This window comes from Odocoileus virginianus, unplaced genomic scaffold (genome assembly GCF_023699985.2).
Source record: "Odocoileus virginianus isolate 20LAN1187 ecotype Illinois unplaced genomic scaffold, Ovbor_1.2 Unplaced_Contig_1, whole genome shotgun sequence".
NCBI classification, from domain to species: Eukaryota; Metazoa; Chordata; class Mammalia; order Artiodactyla; family Cervidae; genus Odocoileus; species Odocoileus virginianus.
This window is the reverse complement of record NW_027224318.1, coordinates 1,835,240-1,855,815: the sequence shown is the minus strand read 5'-3', so window position 1 is coordinate 1,855,815 and position 20,576 is coordinate 1,835,240. Positions and strand designations below refer to the sequence as shown.

The window sequence follows — 20,576 nt, the reverse complement described above, 5'->3', positions numbered from 1 at the left end:
AAAAACCATAGCCTTGACTAGATGGGCCTTTGTTGACAAAGTAATGTCTCTGCTTTTCAATATGCTGTCTAGGTTGGTCATAACTTTCCTTCCAAGGAGTAAGCGTCTTTTAATTTCATGGCTGCAGTCACCATCTGCAGTGATTTTGGAGCCCCCCAAAATAAACTCTGACACTGTTTCCACTGTTTCCCCATCTATTTGCCATGAAGTGATGGGACCAGATGCCATGATCTTAGTTTTCTGAATGTTGAGCTTTAAGCCAACTTTTTCACTCTCCTCTTTTACTTTCATCAAGAGGCTCTTTCATTCTTCTTCACTTTCTGCCATAAAGGTGGTGTCATCTGCATATCTGAGGTTATTGATATTTCTCCCGGCAATCTTGATTCCAGCTTGTGCTTCTTCCAGCCCAGTATTTCTCATGATGTACTCTGCATATAAGTTAAATAAGCAGGGTGACAATATACAGCCTTGACATACTCCTTTTCCTATTTGGAACCAATCTGTTGTTCCATGTCCAGTTCTAACTGTTTGCTTCCTGACCTGCATGCAGGTTTCTCAAGAGACAGGTCAGATGGTCTGGTATTTCCATCTCTTTCAGAATTTTCCACAGTTTGTTGTGATCCACACAGTCAAAGGCTTTGGCATAGTCAATAAAGCAGAAGTAGATGTTTTTCTGGAACTCTCTTGCTTTTTTGATGATCCAGCGGATGTTGGCAATTTGATCTCTGGTTCCTCTGCCTTTTCTAAAACCAGCTTGAACATCTGGAAGTTCACAGTTCACATATTGCTGAAGCCTGGCTTGGAGAATTTTAAGCATTACTTTACTAGCATGTGAGATGAGTGCAACTGTGTGGTAGTTTGAACATTCTTTGGCATTGCCTTTCTTTGGGATTGGAATGAAAACTGACCTTTTCCAGTCCTGTGGCCACTGCTGAGTTTTCCAAATTTGCTGGCATATTGAGTGCAGCACTTTCACAGCATCATCTTTTAGGATTTGAAATCCTGATTTCTTAAAGTGGTTGCTTAGGGCTGGGGAATGGAGAAACTGGCAGGATCCTAGCCAAAGGGTATAGGGTTTCTTTTAACAATAATGAAATGCCCCAGCATTGGTTTCAGTGATGTGACACAATTCTGAATGTGCTAAAAACATTGAATTTAACACTTTAAATGGGTACATTATATGTATGGTATGTTAGTCAAGTGAAAGTCACTTAGTCGTGTCTCTTTGCAACCCCATGGACTATGTCCATGGAATTCTCCAGGCAGGTTACTGGAGTGGGTAGCCATTCCCTTCTCCAGGGGATCTTCCCAAACCAGGGATCAAACCCAGGTCTCTCACATTGCAAGCAGATTCTTTATCAGCTGAGCCACCAGTGAAGGCCATGGTATGTTAAGTGTATTGTAATAAAGTTGTTACAAAATAATAAATCAAAGAAAGAATCATTGTTTGTAAGAAAAATGTTCATCTGATTCATCTGAGCAAAGGATGCCCTTTTTCTACCTCTCCTTCCAAAGGAATCTGAACATGGAAAAACAAATAGAAGTGGGTTCAACGTTTGAAAATGTGTGTTAAGGAAAAAAGATGAAGGTTGTGGGGCTTCCCTGGTGGCTCAGATGGTAAAGAATCCACTTGCAATGCAGGAGACCTGGGTTTGATCCCTGGGTCGGGAAGATGCCCTGGAGAAGGAAGTGGCAACCCACTCCAGTATTCTTGCCTGGAGAATTTCATGGACAGAAGAGCCTGGTGGGCTACAGTCCACGGGATCACAGAGAGTCAGACACCACTGAGTGCCTAAGCAAAATAATAATAACAATAAAGGGATTTCTTTAAAAAAAGATAAAGGTTGTGCATAAAGGTAAACCACAGTGACAGGTAAACCACAGCGACATCACACAATCAGTAAGTTCACACAGTGCTTATATTTTATTGTTATCTTGGGTGATGTAGAAATATAAAATTCTGATATTTTCATACACACAAATATTTCTTATAGAGTTAATATAGCACAGTACCTTTGAGTGCATGCTTCAAAGGCAGATTGTCTATATTCCAATTCCAGCTCTACCACTTACAAGCTGTATCACCAAGGACAAGCTGCTTATACTCTCAGTGTCTCAATTTCCTTTATTGGTAAAATGGAGGAAAATGACAGTAGCTATTTCATTGTGTTATTGTAATAAGTAAAGTTGTTAATATATAAAGACTTGGAATAGTGTCTAATATATGGTAATTACTCAATACACATTGGCCATTGTTACAGAGGAAAGAAAAAAATAAGATTACAATTTAAAAGGTTTACTGTACAAGTGAGCATTCAGGCAGTGGCAGATAATAACTGGGTTAGCATTATGGTTCTGCAAAGAGTTTCATTCCCACCCCTCCCCAAACAGCCACAGCTATTCCTGGCCAGAATACCACTCCCATCTTTCAGTTCATCTGCAAATAGGGGAGTAGGTCATGGTTCCTTATCCATATCTAAGGTTTTGTATACAAGGAAAACTCTGAGATAGTATCATCTTTGAATATAAAAATGGAACTTTCGACTTTGAAAAACAGGGAGGAGTTTTCCCTTATTGGTCTCATGGGGGACTAAAAATCCTCAAAAATCTTCCTGCTGCAAAACATAAAAACGTAGTGGAAAAAACAAAATTAAATTATTTCTAATGCATGGCTCAGTTGGCAGGAAAGACAAGGAAATCTTCAAAGGCCAAAACCATTACGAAGGCAAATATCCTGAGAGAAGCCAACACAGAATAGTAGTTGCCCCAGGGCAGCTGCCAAATCACAGGTGACTTAAAACCTGGTTTTAATGGTCATGCATTGATGGAGATTCAAAGCCTACAGCATTGGGAATCAGATCAGAGAAAATGTGTATAATCTGTGGGTAGGATAGAGGTTTCTAAACAGGACACAAGAAGCACAAAGCTTAAAGAAAAAGACTGATAATTTAGGCTATACTAAACATAAAATTTTCTTTCATCAAAAGACATCACAAAGAAAGTGATGACAAGACAAATTAGAAGCAGACACTGCAATACATATGTGACAAATAATATCAAGGATATATAAAAGATTGTAAGTCAATTTTAAAAAGAGACAAACAACATGACAAAAAAATGGAAAACAAAATAACAGGAACAACAACAACAAAAATAACAGGAACAAGCATTTCACAGAAAAGGAACTAGGAATGGTCAATAAACATTTGAAAAGATCTTCCAAGACATTTGTAAAGTGTGAAATGCAAATTTCAAGGGCAGTAAGATAATCTTTTATATCCAACACTTAAACAAAAATTTTATTTTAGCACAAAGTATAAAGGGGCTTTTTAATTATATGTAACATAGGCAAAATTATTTAAGTCAGTAAACTTTTAAGGAATTCCACATGCTCTCATTCTTTCCATTGCCAATCACCTTAATTCCTCTAAAGTCAAAAACAATATAAGACAGTCCTTTCAAAAAGAAGTTTTGCTCAGTCCACAGCTGTCATGTCAGTTAATCCAAATTCTTTTAGTTGGACTTCTCTGATCTCCAACGGAAATGGACACACTTCGACATTCCCCATCTGTAATCTTTGGGATCCAATTTCCTCAAGCAATTTACTTTAGGACCATGTTTAGGGTCAGGAGATGGAATTGCCTGGTTCTGAATTTGACACCCTGTAAAAATGTATTAAGTTCAAATCATAGTCTCTCCTAAGCTATCACACCCAGAAAAGTACAGATCGTTGGGTTATACCAACCCCTAGTAGCATGAAGTGGATTTCTAAGGGAAGCCAGGAAAGGGAAGGAAGGAACGAGAGGCTGGAAGGAGAAAGTGGGAATACAAATGAGGAATCCACATTGCAAAATCACTTAGGTGTCTTCTTCATTTAGGCACCAGCCACTCTCATCATCTGCGTATTTCTTCTTTCAACAAACTTTTGTTAGACTCCCATCTGTTGCCAGGCCTTGTGCAGCGACGGGGAGCACACAAAATCAGTCACTCGCTGGCCCTGACTCAGGGGCTCATCACCTGGGAGAATGCAGGGACAGCTCAGAGTACGAAGTGTTACAATAGCATTGAGCCCAGGACAGCGTGAGCGCACAGAGAAACCACGTGGAGAACTAAACTGATGAAATAGATCGTGTCTAAAAAATGGGAGGAAAAAAGACGTTTTGTGGCCTAACCTATGCTGAGTACCTCCTGGTGTTCACTTTCAGCATTTTCAGTTTGCAGTCGTGACTCAACATTACACCAAGGTCGATGGTCTCTGACCTACTTCCAAGGAGGGGAGGAAGCGGTAGCCAGCTCCCTCATCCTGTCACGGATGAGATAAGTGAAGGGGAGACATTCATTTTTGTAACTTTTGTCAACACCAACGTTTACATGTTTCTGCAAATGCATCTAGTCCAGAGAACTGAAAATAATAAGTATGTAATTAAAATGGCTGATTTTGAAAGTTCATTCTAGCATCTTTCAAATCACTTGTAGGGAGGGAGGCTCAAAAGCGAGGGGAATGTGTGTGTGTGTGTGTGTGTGTATGTGTGTGTGTGTATCTGATTCACTTTGTTGTATAGCAGAAACTAACACAACATTGTTAAAGCAATTATACTCCAATTAAAAAAAACAAATTAAAAAAAAAATTTAAAAAAACACCAAATCACTTGTAAAGTCGATAGGCAATATGAAGAGGCTCACACTGATAAGAAAATGTTAAAAACTGCAGCATAGAGCCTTTATTTACTCTTCTCCACTGTGAAGGTTCTTTTGTGACTTGATCATGTGCCTTTTAAAATTTACACTCCATAAAAATTGACAAGATCTTTGCTAAATGTCAGAACTCTGGTAAAGGGCTCTTTAAATTGGCCATGAGTACGTATATTATACACATTTTTCATATATGTTTTATACAATTCTACATCATCTTCAAAACTATACATTACCTGTCATGAAAATAAATGTCTTTGAGAATTAGCTTCCGTGAGTACTTCTGAAAGCACAGGTTTTAAAAAAAAACCTCTTCATTACACAATTCTGAATGTTCCAGATTATTTCTTAGCAAGAGAAATTTGGGGGGAAAAAAGAATGTAAATCAAAGGGCCATCACTATATTCATCGAAATCATACCCATTCAAGTACCAACAGTACAAGTGATCAGGGACAGGTTAGAACATGAGCTTAAAATCAAATCACAGGCCCATGTAAATCCATGGCTGATTCATGTCAATGTATGACAAAAACCACTACAATACTGTAAAGTAATTAGCCTCCAACTAATAAAAATAAATGAAAAAGAAAAATCAAATCACAGTCCCCAACCACCACAGTCACAGCCACCACTAGATAATTCTAAACACAGTGGCTTAGCAACAGGTAAATATTAACGTCAGCCTCTTTTTAAAAATTTTATTATAACATCAGGCCTCTCAAAAACAGCCATTTAAAGCACAAGTTATAAGATAAGACAAGACGACCCACTAATGTCAGAACTCACAATATCACGTAGGCATATGACTAAGTGCCAGATCTCCTATTCCATGGCTATTCATCTCTTCTTAGGTTCATAAAATCTAATTTTGAAATACATAGCATCTGCAATGGTAAATCCAATTACAATGACTTACTTTAGCTTATAAGGCATGCAACAGAACACACAACATCTGTCAATGGTCCTTGGAAAGTGTTAATGGAAGGAAGCAAACTGACCCTCTTTTGGAAACTGACAAGTACAAAATGGCAAAGAAAACCAGGGCAGCTGCTTTTTGCACTGTGACTAATCACGTGATCAGGCTGGCACGTACTAACACAAAGATGTCCTGCAAATACACACAAAACTTTTCAGTGTCATCAAAGACTCTAAGAATACATAATCATACCATTTCAGTTTAAGTAGGGGAAATATTATTTAAAATAACTTCCTATGGTTTTTCTTGTCTTCAGGCTGCATATTGAGCAGCTAATTCTTCAACTTCACTAACAGTGACACAGGAGTACAAGTGAAGGTTTGATGAACAAAGAACCCAGTGCCTTGAATGTGTAGAAGCCTGTCTTCTATGAAAGGAAAAAAAAAATAACAACGTGATTTTATATATCTTATATTTCCTGTACTCCTATGTGTATCACACATTTTATAATGAAATCATTTTTAAGTAAACCCATTCAAATGAAAGTCACAGTTCAACATAAGGGGGAAGATTACAATTTGGTAAAATGCTTAGATATACATGGATTCTATTTTTTTTAAGTTGGCTCTTTAAAAAAAACCACAACTATTTACTTATTTATTTGGCTGAATGAGGTCTTGGATGTGGCATGTGAGATCTTTTTTTAGTTGCAGCAAGAGGCATCGAGTTACTTGACTAGGGATCGAACCCAAGCCCCCTGCATTGAGAGCACAGAGTCTTAGCAACTGGACTACCAGGGAAATCCCATACATGGATTCTTTGTTTTTCTCACCATTTATTTAGAAATAAGCTCCTTGAGGGCAGGGATTTTTGTGTTTTGTTCACTGAAATACCCCAACAGTGTCTAGCACACAGGAGGTGATCTACACATGTTGAATTTATGTATCTATATCCATAAAAAATGTCCACACATCCAAACTGACTGCTTATAAATAACTTAAAAACCAAAGACAATTTCTTTCTCTTATTTCACTTAGCATAATACCCTTCAGGTCCATCCACTTTGCTGCAAATAGCAAAATTTCATTCTTTTTTTTTTTTTTAATTCTTGTTTTTATTTAAGAATCCGACCCCCCTTCATTCTTTTTTTATGACTGAGTAATACTCCAGTGTGTGTGTGTCTGTATGTGTGTATCACATATTCTTCTTGATCCATTCATCTGTTGACAGTTGCTTCCATGTCTTGGCTATTGTAAATAATGCTACTATGAACACTGAGGGTGCATGTATCTTTTCAAATTAGTGTTTTTGCTTCCTTTGGATATACACCCAGGGGTTGAATTGCTAGGTCATATGGTAATTCTTTTTTTTTTTTTTAATTTTTAGTTTTTCAAGAAACCTCCATACTGTTTTCCACAGTACTCCACATCCTCACTAACATTTGTTATTCGTGGTCTTTTTGACAATAGCCACTTCGACAGGAGTGAGAAGATACTTCATTGTCATTTCGATTTGCATTTCTCTGGTGATTAGCAAAGCTAAGCATCTGTTTATGTTCCTGTTGGCCATCTGCACATCCTCTTTTTAAAAATGTCTATTTGAGTCTTCTGCCCACTTTTTAATCAGGTTGTTCATTTTTTTATTATTTATTTTTAATTGGAGGATAACAGCTTTACAATACTGTGTTGGTTTCTGCCATACATTAACATGAATCAGTCATAGGTATACATATGTCCCCTCCCTCTTGAACCTCCCTCCCATCTCCCTCCCCATCCCACCCCTCTAGGTTGTTACAGAGCCCCAGTTTGAGTTCCCTGAATCATACAGAAAATTTCCCATGGCTATTTAATTTTACATATGGTAAAGTATATGTTTCAATGCTACTCTCTCAATTCACTCCACCCCCTCCACCTCCACTGTGTCCACAAGTCTGTTCTCTATGTCTGCATCTCCACTGCTGCCCTGCAAATAGGTTCATCAGTACCATCTTTCTAGATTCCATATATATGCATTAATATATGATATTTGTCTTTCTCTTTCTGACTTACTTCACTCTGTATAATAGGCTCTAGGTTCATCCACCTCATTAGAACTGACTCAAATGCATTCCTTTTTATAGTTGAGTAATATTCCATTGTGTATATATACCACAACTTCTTTATCCATTCATCTGTTGATGGACATCTAGGTTGCTTCCATGTCCTAGCTATTGTAAATAGTGCTGCAATGAACATTGGGGTACATGTGTCTTTTTCAATTATGGTTTCCTCAGGGTATATGCCCAGTAGTGGGATTGTTGGGTTGTTTGTTTTTGTTTTTATGTTGAGTTGTATGAGCTATTTATATTAGGTTGGCCAAAAGGTTCATTTGGGTTTTCCGTAAGATGCTATGGAAAAACTCAAATGAACCTTTTGACCAACTCAATGTATTTTTGATATTAACCCCTTATTGGTTATATGACTTGCAAATGTTTTCTCCCATTCCGTGGGGTGCCTTTTTGTTTTGCTGTGCAAAAGCTTTTAAGTTTAATTAGGTCCCATTTGTTTATTTTTGCTTTTATTTCCTTTACTTTAGGAGACAGATCCAAAAAAATATTGCTATGATTTATGTCAAAGAGTGTTCTGCCTATGTTTTCCTCTAGGAGTTTTATGGTTTCTGGTCTTACATTTAGGTTTTTAATCCATTTTGAGTTTATTTTTGTATATAGTGTTAGAGAATATTCTAATTTCATTCTTTTACATGTAGCTGTCCAGTTTTCTCAGCACCACTTATTGAAGAGACTGTCTTTTCTCCATTGTATATTCTTGTCTCCTTTGTCATAGATTAATTGACCATAGGTGCATGATTTATTTCTGGGCTCTGAATTCTGTTCCATTGATCTATGTGTCTTTTTTTGTGTGTCAATACCATACTGTATGGTATCGCTTATATGTGGAATCTAAAAAATACACAAACTAGTGAATATAATAAAAGAAACAGACCCACAGATATAGAGAACCAACTGATGGTTACCAGTCAGGAGAGAGAAAGGGGGAGGGGCAATATAGGCTTAGGGGATCAAGAGGAACAAACTATTATGGATAAGATAAGCAACAAGGATATATCATACAACACAGGGAATAGAGTCAGTATTCTATAATAATTATAAATGAAATACTTTTAAAAATTGTGAATTGAAATATTATATAATTATAACTTATAATTCTTGTTCTTATCATTTTATTTATTTTTGCTGTGTCTTCATTGCTGGGGAGGCTTTTTGTGTAGCTGCGGTGAGCAGGGGTTACTCTCTAGCTGCAGTGCCCAGGCTTCTCACTGCAAGGGCGTCTCTTGTTTCAGAACATGGGCTCTAGGCTGTGCCAACTTCAGTAGCTGTGGCACATGCGCTGAGTAGTTCAGGTTCCCAGGTTCTAGAGCACAGGCTCAATAGTTATGGCACACAGGCTTAGTTGCTCCACAGTGTGTGGGATCTTCCCAGACTCAGGGATCAAACCCATGTCTCCTGCATTGGCAGGCAGATTCTTCACCACAGAGCCACAGGGAAGCCCAACTGTAACTTATATAATGTTGTACATCAATTATACTTCAACTAACAAATAATAATAATAATATAAATCAGATTAATGTGCTGAAGCAAACTGAAACTTTGACCACAGAGACTGCACATTTTCCTAGTATAACAGCTAGAGCTGTGACTGTCTTGGGAACCTGCCTAAGGATCAGTTCAGTTCAGTCACTCAGTCGTGTCTGACTCTTTGCGACCCCATGAATCACAGCACGCCAGGCCTCCCTGTCCATCACCAACTCCTGGAGTCTACCCAAACCCATGTCCATCGAGTCAGTGATGCCATCCAGCCATCTCATCCTCTGTCGTCCCCTTCTCCTCCTGCCCCCAATCCTTCCCAGCATTAGGGTCTTTTCCAATGAGTCAACTCTTTGCATGAGGTGGCCAAAGTATTGGAGTTTCAGCTTCAACATCAGTCCTTCCAATGAACACCCAGGACTGATCTCCTTTAGGATGGACTGGCTAGATCTCCTTGCAGTCCAAGGGACTCTCAAGAGTCTTCTCCAACACCAACACCAAAAGCACAGAAGAGAAGAGAAAAAAAAACAAGTCAACAGGTACATACAAGAAAAGATGCTTAACATCAGTAGTCATAAGGAAAGTGTAAATCAAAACCACAGTGAGATATCACCTCACACCTGTTAGAATAGCTATTATCAAAAAGAGAAGAAATAACAAATGTTGGAGTGGATGAGGAGAAAAAGGAAGCCTTGTGTTAATGTAAATTGGTGCAGTCACTATGGAAAACAGTATGGAGTTCCTCAAAAAATTAAAAATGAAGACTTCCCTGGTGGTACAGTGGATAGGAATCCATCTGCCAATGTAGGGGACATGGTTCAATCCCTGGTCCAGGAAGATTCCACATGCTGAGGAGCAACTAAGACCGTACACCACAACTATAGAGTAGCCCCCACTCTCTACAAGTAGAGAAAGCCTTCTCGCAGCAATGAAGACCCAGTGCAACCGAAACTTTAAAAAAATTAATTAAAAATGAAACTGCCATATGATCCAGCAATTCCACTTCTGGTATTTATCCAAAGAAAATGAAAACATGAATTCAAAAGATATATGCACCCTCGTGTTCATTGCAACATTATTTACAAATAGCCAAGACAGAAAAAACCTAAGCGTCCATCATTGGATAAACAGATAAAGAAGCTACGGTATACATGTACAATGGAATATTATTCAGCCATAGAAAAGAAGGAAATCTTGCCATTTGAGACAGCATAGATTGATTTGAGGGTATTATGCTAAGTGAAGTAAGTCAGACAGAGAAAGACAAATATCATACATGATTTCACTTATATGTGGAATCTTAAAAAAAAAAAAAAAAGTGAACAGACTGATGATTGCCAGAGGTGGGAGATGGAATGGGGGTGGGAGACATGGGTGAAGGAAGTCAAAAGGTGCAAACTGTAAGTTATGAAATAAATAAGTCATGGGGATATAATGTACAGCAGAGTGAGTATAGTTAAAAACACTTTACTGCATGTTTGAAAGTTGCTAACAGAGCACATCAAAGTGTGGTGATGGATGTTAACCAGGCTTATTTAGGTAATCATTTCCAAATATATAACTATTGAATCATTATATCATATACCTGAAACTAATATGTTGATTATATCTCAATTTAAAAAAAATTTTTTAAAAAGAAACTCAAAAAAAAGAGAGAAATAGGTAAATTTGACTCCAAAGTTAAAAAGGCTTGTGCTTCAAATGAAACCATCAATTAAATGAAAGATAATTCACAAAACAGGAGAAAATATTTCCAAATTAATATTTGATAAGGATCCTTGAATCCAGACTACATAAAGAACTCTTACAACTAAACAGTGTTTTCACGGAAATAGCCCAATTTAAAAATGGGCCAAGAATCTGCACATTTCTCCAAAAGAGATACAGCACACAAGTGGCCAATAAACACATGAAAATGTCCTCAGTTTCACTAGCCATTCGGGAAATGCAAATCAAAACCACAATGTGAAACCACTTCACATCCACTAGAATGGCTGGAATCAAACAAGTCCTCAGAAGGATGTGGAGAAAATGGAACCCTCCTACAATGATGATAGGAATGAAATGTTACAGCTGCTTTGGAAGTCAGGGAGTTCCTCAATGATTAAACTCAACAGTGACTCTATGACCTAGCAAATACACTCCTCCATATATACTCAAGAGAAGTGAAAACATGTCCACACAGAACCTTGTATAAAAATATTCATAGTAACATTATTCATAATAGATAAAGATGGAAATAATTCAAATGCCCATCAACTGAAGAACCGACAATTAAAATATGCAGTCAGATAGAAGAATGAATACTGGCACATGCTACAATATGGATGAAATTTAAGAACATTATGTTAAGTGAAAGAAGCCAGACACAAAAGATCACATATTCTATTTATCTGAAATATTCAGAATAGGCACATCTTTAAAGATAGAAAGGATATGAGGGGCTGCCAGGGGCTGGTGGGAAGGGCCAGTAGGAGGAAATGAGGGGTCATGGCTAATGGGCATGAAGGTTTCTTTTGGGGGTGATGGGAATGTTCTAAACTTGTGATAATGAATGCATGACTGTGATTATACTAAAACCTACTGAAATGTATACTTTAAGTGGGTTAATTGTATGGCATGTGGGCTTCCCACATAGTTCAGTTGGTAAAGCATCTGCCTGCAATGCGGGAGACCTGGGTTCAATTCCTGGGTCAGGAAGTTCCCCTGGAGAAGGAAATGGCAACCCACTCCAGTATTCTTGCCTGGAGAATCCCATAGACAGAGGAGCCTGGCAGGCTACAGTTCATGGGATCACAAGAGTTGGACACGACTTAGCACTATCTTTCTTAAAGCTGTTAAAAAAAAAAAACTAGAAGGGATCCTGTTTTTCCCATCTGCCTTCTTGCTAACAAAACTTTTTCCACCTTCCCTTTTCAGATTAATACAAAAATTATCTGAAAACGGTGCAGACATATCTCTGTCAAGTTGCTGGCTCATAATTTTCCAGAGATGAATACACAGATGTAAATTATAAGTGCCATTAATAAGTCTGGTTTCCCAGCATCTGCAGGGTGAACCAGACAACTTAACTTCTTCCTGGCAAAGGCAGCAATATTACTGGTAAATATTTTTAAGTCAGAAATGAGATAATTACCTTTCAAAGTAAATTTCAACATATTAAAATGTCACTATATTTGCTAATTCAACTATTTTATAAAGCCCCAAACTTTATTGCATAAAAGTATACAATATATAAAAGTATAAAAGTATACAAATATAAATTGCTCCTTCTTTCCAATATGCCATCAGCTTTTAATTTTTTCATTAACATGTTCATGTACATGTGCTTAGTCGCTCAGTCGTGTTCGACTCCTTTGCGACCCCATGGACTGTAGCCTGCCAGGCTCCTCTGTCCATGGGGTTCTCCAGGCAAGAATACTGCAGTGAGTTGCATGCCCTACTCCACCGGATCTTCCCAAGCCAGGGACTGAATCCAGGTCTCCTGCATTGCAAGTGGATACTTTACCATCTGAGCTAACAGGGAAGCCTTTCCATTAACATTTGATTGCTTTTTAAACAATTATACCATGAATTGAAAATGATAGGAGGTAACTGATAAAGGTCTTCTCAATTGGAAAGCAATAGTGGCTGCTTAGTATTTCTACCGAAGAAAGAATAATATGGGAAGGAATTCATCTGCCGCAGGAATTTAAGTCGCGAATGACTAAACTGAGTATTTCTTATAGTTTCTCTCTTTGGAGAGCTCTCCTAGACCTCTTCTTTGTTGTTGTCAAGTCACTAAGTCATGTCCGACTCTTAGGACTGTGACCCCATGGACTGTAGCATGCCAGGCTCCTCTGTCCTCCACTGTCTCCCAGAGTTTGCTCAAATTCATGTCCATTGAGTTGGTGATGCTATCTAACCATCTCATCCTCTGTCGCCCCCTTCTCCTTTTGCCTTCAATCTAACGTGGCTCATGGGACCTCAGTTCTCAGACCAGGGATTGAACCTGGACCTATAGCAGTAAAAGCATTGAGTCCTAACCACTGGACCACCGGGGAATTCCCCCTCAAAGCAAACTTCCAATCCTCATGATTTCACCACACCCTGCTCCACCTACAGGCATCTCCATTGATGGCAATTCCTTCCATCCGCTTGCTCAGGCCCAAATTCTCAGTCATCCTTGACGCATCTCTTGCTCTCAGGGCCCATATCCAAACCATGAGCAAATAATTTTGGGTCTGCTTTCAAAATATACCCAGACTCTCACCACCTCCATCATTACCTCTTTGGTTCAAGCCACCATCATCAATCTTCGCAGCCTCCTAATTGGTGAACATTTTCTGGATACGAGGTAAGCCTCTCCTTTGCTCAGGACCTGCCTATGGCTCCTCATGTGACTCAGAGTAAAAGCCAAGATCCTTACCATGTCCTTTATGATGCAGACCTGTTACTTCTTTGGCTTTATCTCTGTCTGTCTCTGTGTCTGTCTCACACACACACACACACACACACATAACTTCTGCCACACTGGTTCTCTTCCCATTCCCTGAATTTGTCAGTACTTTGCCATCTCAAGGCTTTTACACTGATTGTCCCCTCTGCCGAGAACACTCCCTCAGACCCCTCTGGTGACATCCCACCCTCTCTTAGGGCTTTGTTCACTGTCACCTTCTCAGTGCTGAAATGAAGAAGCCAGTCAAAGCCTTACATTCACCATGCATACACAATGAGGGGTGGGCTTGGGTGAAAAAAGAAATGAGAGGACGGCCTCTTGCTGGGTTCAGAATAAGACCCAGATCAGATAGGAGGTATCTCTCTTAGGGGGCTGACCTCTGCTTCTGTGCTGGGGCAGGTGAGGAGCTGGTTTTTTATTCAGCCTTCAGAGAGTGCTTGGTTGAGAAGATACCATAGAGGGACTTTTGCTTTCAATCCTTGGGAGCAACTCCTAAGACTGAAATACCTCCTAGTGCCAAGCACTTGCAGGCATGCCCGAGAAATGCAGTGGATAAAATGAATCTCAATTTTCTGATGGACTTTTAATACGTTTATCTGTGTCCTTTATAAGAGAGTAAACTATTACAATTTCACAAATTGTAATAGCTCAATTTGTAAGAAAACACAGGTTTCAGTCATAACTGATTTAACAGCCTCAACCCTCCAGGACACAACTAAGAACTAGGAATAAAAAACAAAAAGCTTTTAGGAACAGAAATAGACACACAGATATAGATACTAGGTAAACTAGGGGTTACCAGGGGGAGTGGGAAGGAAGGAGGAGCAAGATGGAGAAGGGGATTGAGAGGTGCAAAGTACTAGGTATAAAAGAAATACATCATGGGGAACACAACCAATATTTTGTAATAACTTTGTATGCAGAATAATTTATAAAAATACTGAATCACTATGTTGTACTCTTGAAACTAATTTTTTAAGTCAAGTATACTTCAATCTTTAAAAAAAAAAGCTTTTATGCAACCAGAAGAGATCATACTAAAGTCCATATACATTAATATTAATAGAAGCAGAATCCCCACAACCCTACTCATAGTCTGTTTACTCATATTTTGCAAATAACACTAACACGTGTGGTTCTCTCGTTTCCCAGCTCATAACACATCAGAATGGGCAATGAAGGAGGGAGATTAGAGGATTAGGCAGTAACTGCTGGCTGGTAGAAACAGTTAAAATAACAGCAGCAAGAAATGGCAGCTAAAAAAATAAATAAAAAATAAAAAAATAATAAAAAAAAGAAATGGCAGCTATGAGGGGTGGGAGGGAGGCACAAGATGGGGGGGATATACGTATACATACAGCTGATTCACTTTGTGGTACAGCAGGAACTAACACAACATTGTAAGGCAACTACACCTCAAAAAAAAAAAAAGAAAAATAAATGGCAGTTAACAGAGAGGGGATATATGGAAAGATTAGAAAACCAGACATTGCAAATTAAGAGGCAGAACAATCTGTGCCCAATTTAATGCGAGGACAAACAGACCTGCCACAGTTTAGGAGCCCTTGAGGCAACACTATATAGAACAAATTAAAATAACTAATGCTATTATACGGATAATCTTGAAACATCAGGAAAAGATGCAATTATTTCCAGATTCAGGAGTCAGGAAGATAAATAATCTTTTTGAAAAGCTTTCCATCTAAAATGGTTAGATTGGGAAGAGGGAAAAAACAATCAAGCTCTAAAAGTGCTGAAACCTCAGTTACCCAGAAAATCATTTATGCAGAATAACTCAGAAATTAGTGTTACCCAGTAAGTGACCCATTATCAGTGGAATCCATTTTATACCATGTTGCAACGTATAATAATTAACTTTTGTTTTGATTTACACATCTTTATTGTTGTTGTGATTTACACAGCTAAACTCTGACAAAATCAAATTTGCAGTGAACAAGTTTTCACAACTACTTCTCTGAGTTACAGAGACAGTTTGCATTCTTTTGGGCTGCAAGGAATGAAAAACACTTCTTCCTTTTTTTTTTTTTCCTTTTTTTCTCCATCATCGGGTAAGGAAAGTGTGAAAGGGGAAGACACCTCTATTCAAGGGCAAGTTCAAAAGGTAATTTTATACTAAGTGTGGGCTCCATCTAGGCTAGATTTTCTGAGTGATCAGGATAACCCATAGAAGTCATTTTTTTTTTCTTTATGAAACATTTAAAAATTTTATTTGGTTGTAAATATTTTGTAAAGTATTATAAATAATGACATTAATACAAGACATATCAATCCTTTAGAGGTATACAGTAAAATCCAAATGCCACATATAGAAGTCATTTAAGGAAAGAACTTGCATGCCAGGAATTGTTTGATGGGGGCCACAGATGACTGTAAGAAATAATATTCACTTCTTCCCAGCTCTAGACCTATGGGTCAGCTCTCTCTGAATGAAGAAACCACATATCCAAAACTGAACCCCAAATTTCCTCTCCCTCCTCCATTCCTGGTCTTTTATCTCTCCCTGCCTCATCACTTCAGCGGGAAACCTGCAATTGACCTAATCTCCCGCGCTGTTCCTCAAACCTCACAACTAGCCACCAAGTCAAATCAATTCTACTCTCTCATTCCTCTAGCTTCACCCCTTCTCCCCATTCCCAGAACTGACTCAGTCCATGCCTTTGTCCACTCTTGCCCAGCTTGTTCCAACTGCTCTCTAACTAGCCGCCCTATTTTTGCTCTTCTTCTCTGCTCCATTTGCCACACACTGGGTCCTCCCTACAACCGCCAGAGTTGTATTTGCAAAAGTAAGAAGCTCCACCACTCACTAACACAGCCCACCACTGTGCACTCCATGCGCCCATACAACCCTATGCAGCAGCCTTGCTCTATTCCCCTGTTCACAACGCTCTGACGGCTCCCCACTGCCCTACAAACAAGTAAAGCACTTTAACATGCCTGATCCAGCCTCTGCCTGCTCCTCCAAATTGATCTGTGTTTTCCACACTTTCCACTCCCATCATTACAAAGAGACTCCCCCAACCTACTATGCTGTCCCCTTTCTGCTCTTTTGGCCACATCTTGTTTCCTCCTTTGCCTGGAAGACCTCTCCCTACCCTTCCCCACCACATTCTGTGCTGTCTCCAGTCCACCTGGACATTTGGCTGCATCCTTAAAGTTGCAGATCCTTCTTCACCTTCTCCCTGAAGTCTTCCCTTAACTTCCTCAGTCGAGTCAGCAGAGCCTTTTCTGGCTACCTCACAACGGATCCTGCACAAACAGGTGTAATTTATTACACCTTGGCACATCATGGTAGCGAGCAGGCTCTAAATGATCATCCTTGAAATGATCTCTCGGAAAGTTCTGTCCCACGATGAAAAGCCTTGTAAATATATGTTTTAAATGGATGACTAATTTTTAAATAGATGAAATCCTTTCCACACATAAAACTATCGTCCTAGGGTGCATGTCCTAACAGCCAAGCTAGCTACAGACCACTTCCAGGAGGTTCTGTTGGTCTAGCCAGCTACTAAAAACGCTGAAAGGCAAAACAGCACCGTTTGCCCGTGTAAAAACACAGTACAACAACCAGTGTCATTCAGGTGCTGCGACTTATAATGCTGAGGCGACAGAAGCCTACCAACATGCTGGAGCCCACAAAGGTATGGAGGATGAAACACTGCACTCAGCTATACAAACAGAGAAATCACTGGAGGTAGAAATGTCAACTTCAGTCCATAGCACGGCTAATTTAATGCTTGTTAAGAAAGCATACATTTCTCCTATGGAGATTTTTTTTTTCACTCTCAGGAAGATGCATGAGGCAAACACAGGACACAGAGGACTCTCCACACTTCCCTGAGCTGCCCAGCTTCCAGTGAGGGTCTGGTGTAAGCATTTCAAGCCATTTCAGAGGCTCAACACCAGAAGAAGGAACACGTGCCCCATTACCACACTCCCCTTACTGCTTGATCACACCTGGAAACCCATAGTACATGTGTATGCTAAGTCGCTTCAATCGTGCCGGACTCTTGTGCGACCCCAAGGGCTGCAGCCCAAAAGAATACTGGAGTGGGTTGCCATGCCCTCCTCCAAGGGATCTTCCAGACCCAGGGATGGAACCTGCGTTTCTCACATCTCCTGCAAGTGGCAGGCAGGTTCTTTACCACTAGCGCCACCTGGGAAGACTCGGAAACCAATAGTGCCCACCCCCAAAACCAAACGTGGAGGGTTTCTGAAAGAGCATAAGCCGCTGCCTTGGCTTACTGCGGTCTAACTACAGGGGTTGGCCTAGAAGAAGGCAGAGTATTTTGAACATGAGTGGTGGCTATCTGACTTTTCAGAAAATTGTCTCCAAGTCTATTTCTGGGGATGCCAAAACTTCCTGGGCCAGGCTGAGCACCTGCTAAGGCAAAAGCACCACGGGCTGCCAAGGAAGACACATCCGTGAATTGCAGTGCCTCGAAAACTTGCCTGAAAAGCCCCTGGCCGAACCTAAGATAGCAGAGCTGCACCCTCCCCATCGCTCGGCCCCTCTGTCGGGGTAAACGCGTGTGCATCGGTGCGTCGGTGTGTGCGTCCACGGTCCCCCAATCGCCGCTCTCATCCCTCACCCACCCCAGTGGGCAGCAGTGGCACACGAAAACTTCTGCCTTTATAGTGAGGACCCTGGGGAAACAGGAAACTCGTGGACCTAGCTGGAAGGACGCACTAGTCCGGGTGAGAAAGCCCAAGGCGCCGACGGCACGCTTTCTCTACAACGCCCCCTCCCAGCGCGGTGCCAAGGGTCTCCAAATCCGAGCGCTTTTTTTTTTTTTTTTTGCTTTCCCCAAACGTGCGATTCAACCCCCAGCTTTTCCAGCATTCATACAAAGGAAATGCACTTTCGGGAGGCGGGGTCGGGGGGCATCTGGTCGGCGGGATGCGGAGTTGGAAGATACGGCGCAGCCCCACCACCCTCGGCGGGCTGGTTCAGGCCCCCTCTCCGCTCCTCGCCCGCGCGGGAGACGTCCTCGCACCGCCCGGACCTTCTCACGGTCCCGCGGCAGCGCGGCCCGGGGCCGGAGGAAAACGGCGGGCCAGCCAAGGGCGCGGGGAGGGAGGACAAAGTGTGCCCGGCAGCCGGGCGGCCGGGGCTGGAGCGCGGGAGGAGAGGGGCGCGCGAGCCGGGCGGGGGGCGGCGGGCGCGACGGGGGAGCTTACTTGAGACGGAGGTTGCTTGCAGCAAGCTGAAGTAGCTCGTGCTGTACTTATCGGAAATCCGCACGCGCCGCAGAGCCATGGCCATGTCCACCTGCAGAGGGATGTCCTGGGCAGCCTGCACTAACGCGCCGCCGTCCAGGTCCGGGGGCAGCTCCCCGGTACTGCCACTCAGCGCCAGGGTCCAGGGCTCCGGCATACGGGGCGCGTGCCCGGGGGCCGTGCCCAGGTCGTACCGGGAGCCCGCCGCCGCCGCCATCCTCAGCGGGGAGCCCGGCCGGGACCGCTGGCCCGGCCCGCCAACGCCGCCGCCGAACTCCACCGTGCGTCCGGCCCCGCTGCTCCGGGCTCCGGCGGGGGGGTCCCGCCGCCCGCCGGCTCGGTGCCTACGCCACCACAGCCCGACGACCCCAAGCCCCCGCGTGGGGACCCGGGCGCCAGAGGCCGAGAGCGCTGCGCGCTGGGAGGCCGAGAACTTGCTCGGACTTTGGGGCTCCAGTGGAGCGCTCCTGGCCGCGGCCGCAGAGGGCGACTCCTCCCAGGAGCGCACACACGCCCCCTTTAGCTTCCCGAAGGCTGGGGGGCGGGGATGTGGAGGAGGGACTCCGGGAGCCCAAAGGGAGAACCCCTGCAGAGACGCCCATTGTCGGGGGAGGGGAGGCGGCCGGGACGAGCCCGAGTGGTGGGAGGAGACTGCCCGGCCTTGCACTCCCAGGGTAACTCTTGCAACTCTTGGAGGTCATTAGCATCCCATCCGGCCAGCCCTGGCCGAGACACAGATTCGCCACGCGCGGGAGTGACTTAGTGAGAACGCTTGCTCGTGGCCCTGCCAAGATTGCCTACCCTTGCTGGCGCCAAGAGTGCGCTGTAGCCTTGGAGGGTCTGAACGGGTCTGTGCCCTGCGCCCACCCCCAACGCAAACACCCACACCCACACATCCCGCCCCCTTGGGGATGCTAAGTCCTGCGTCCAGATTCTCAAACGCTGGGGTCTCAGGAAGCGCCCTGTAGAGACACCTGGGCTACCATCCCTCACTGGCTTTGGAATCTTGGCGTGTCCTAGAGAGAGGGCTCCAGAACGCAGAACGCAGGAGAAAATCGGAAGGCAAGAGGAGGCGACCCCTTAAAGAAGCAAGAAGTGGGAAAGAAAAGGAGTCGACCTCTTTCCTTGTCCCAAAGCCCCAGGAGATGGGGTCGATGAGCTACCGGACTCCGCAGAGCCGAGCCGCGGTGGGGGTGGGGGGTGGCGGGGTGGGCGGGGTTGGAGGGGGGGGGTGGTTGCTGCCCAGAAAACTGTGGCCACTGGGGGAGAGGCCTGGGGATGTCAGCATAAAAACTGCACGTCTGAAACTGAGTCAGTGCCGTCGGAATTCACCACGAGTTTGCTCCAGCGCTACAAGTCTTTTTGGGAATTGCAACTGCCATTTCTTTCTTGTTGAATCCTTATTCTTAAAATGTTCTGGCAAGAGAGTGGTCTGATATTATATAGCCCAATTATTCCTGGTCCATCTTTTAAAGGCTCTATGGGAAATCACTGATCTACACCTCTTGAGAATGCGTGCAGCCAAATACAAAAGGCAAGAGTTACGGAGGGGAGGAAAATATACACACACTCACATGCACGCGTGCGCGCGCGCACACACACACCCTCTTCCTCTAGGCAGTTTAAGTTCTGTCTGAATGTGTCAAGTTAACAAGCACAATGTTTTCCAGCCCCTCTCTTGAATGTGTGGAGACATCCCCTCTACATT

General features: G+C 42.3%; 1 protein-coding gene across 4 annotated transcripts in view; it reads right to left on the bottom strand.

The window, feature by feature from the left end:
* Nucleotides 1–18,981, bottom strand: part of MCF2 (MCF.2 cell line derived transforming sequence) — a 115,440-nt gene extending 96,459 nt beyond the window's left edge. For 2 of the 4 annotated variants that reach the window (XM_070463285.1, XM_070463286.1), the window contains exon 1: nt 18,830–18,981. In XM_070463285.1, coding sequence (XP_070319386.1) covers nt 18,830–18,914 — 85 coding nt within the window. In that variant the 5' untranslated portion in view covers nt 18,915–18,981. The remainder of the gene's footprint in view (nt 1–18,829) is intronic. The other 2 variants (XM_070463288.1, XM_070463287.1) reach the window with 2 other exon arrangements.
* Nucleotides 18,982–20,576: the final 1,595 nt, after the last annotated feature.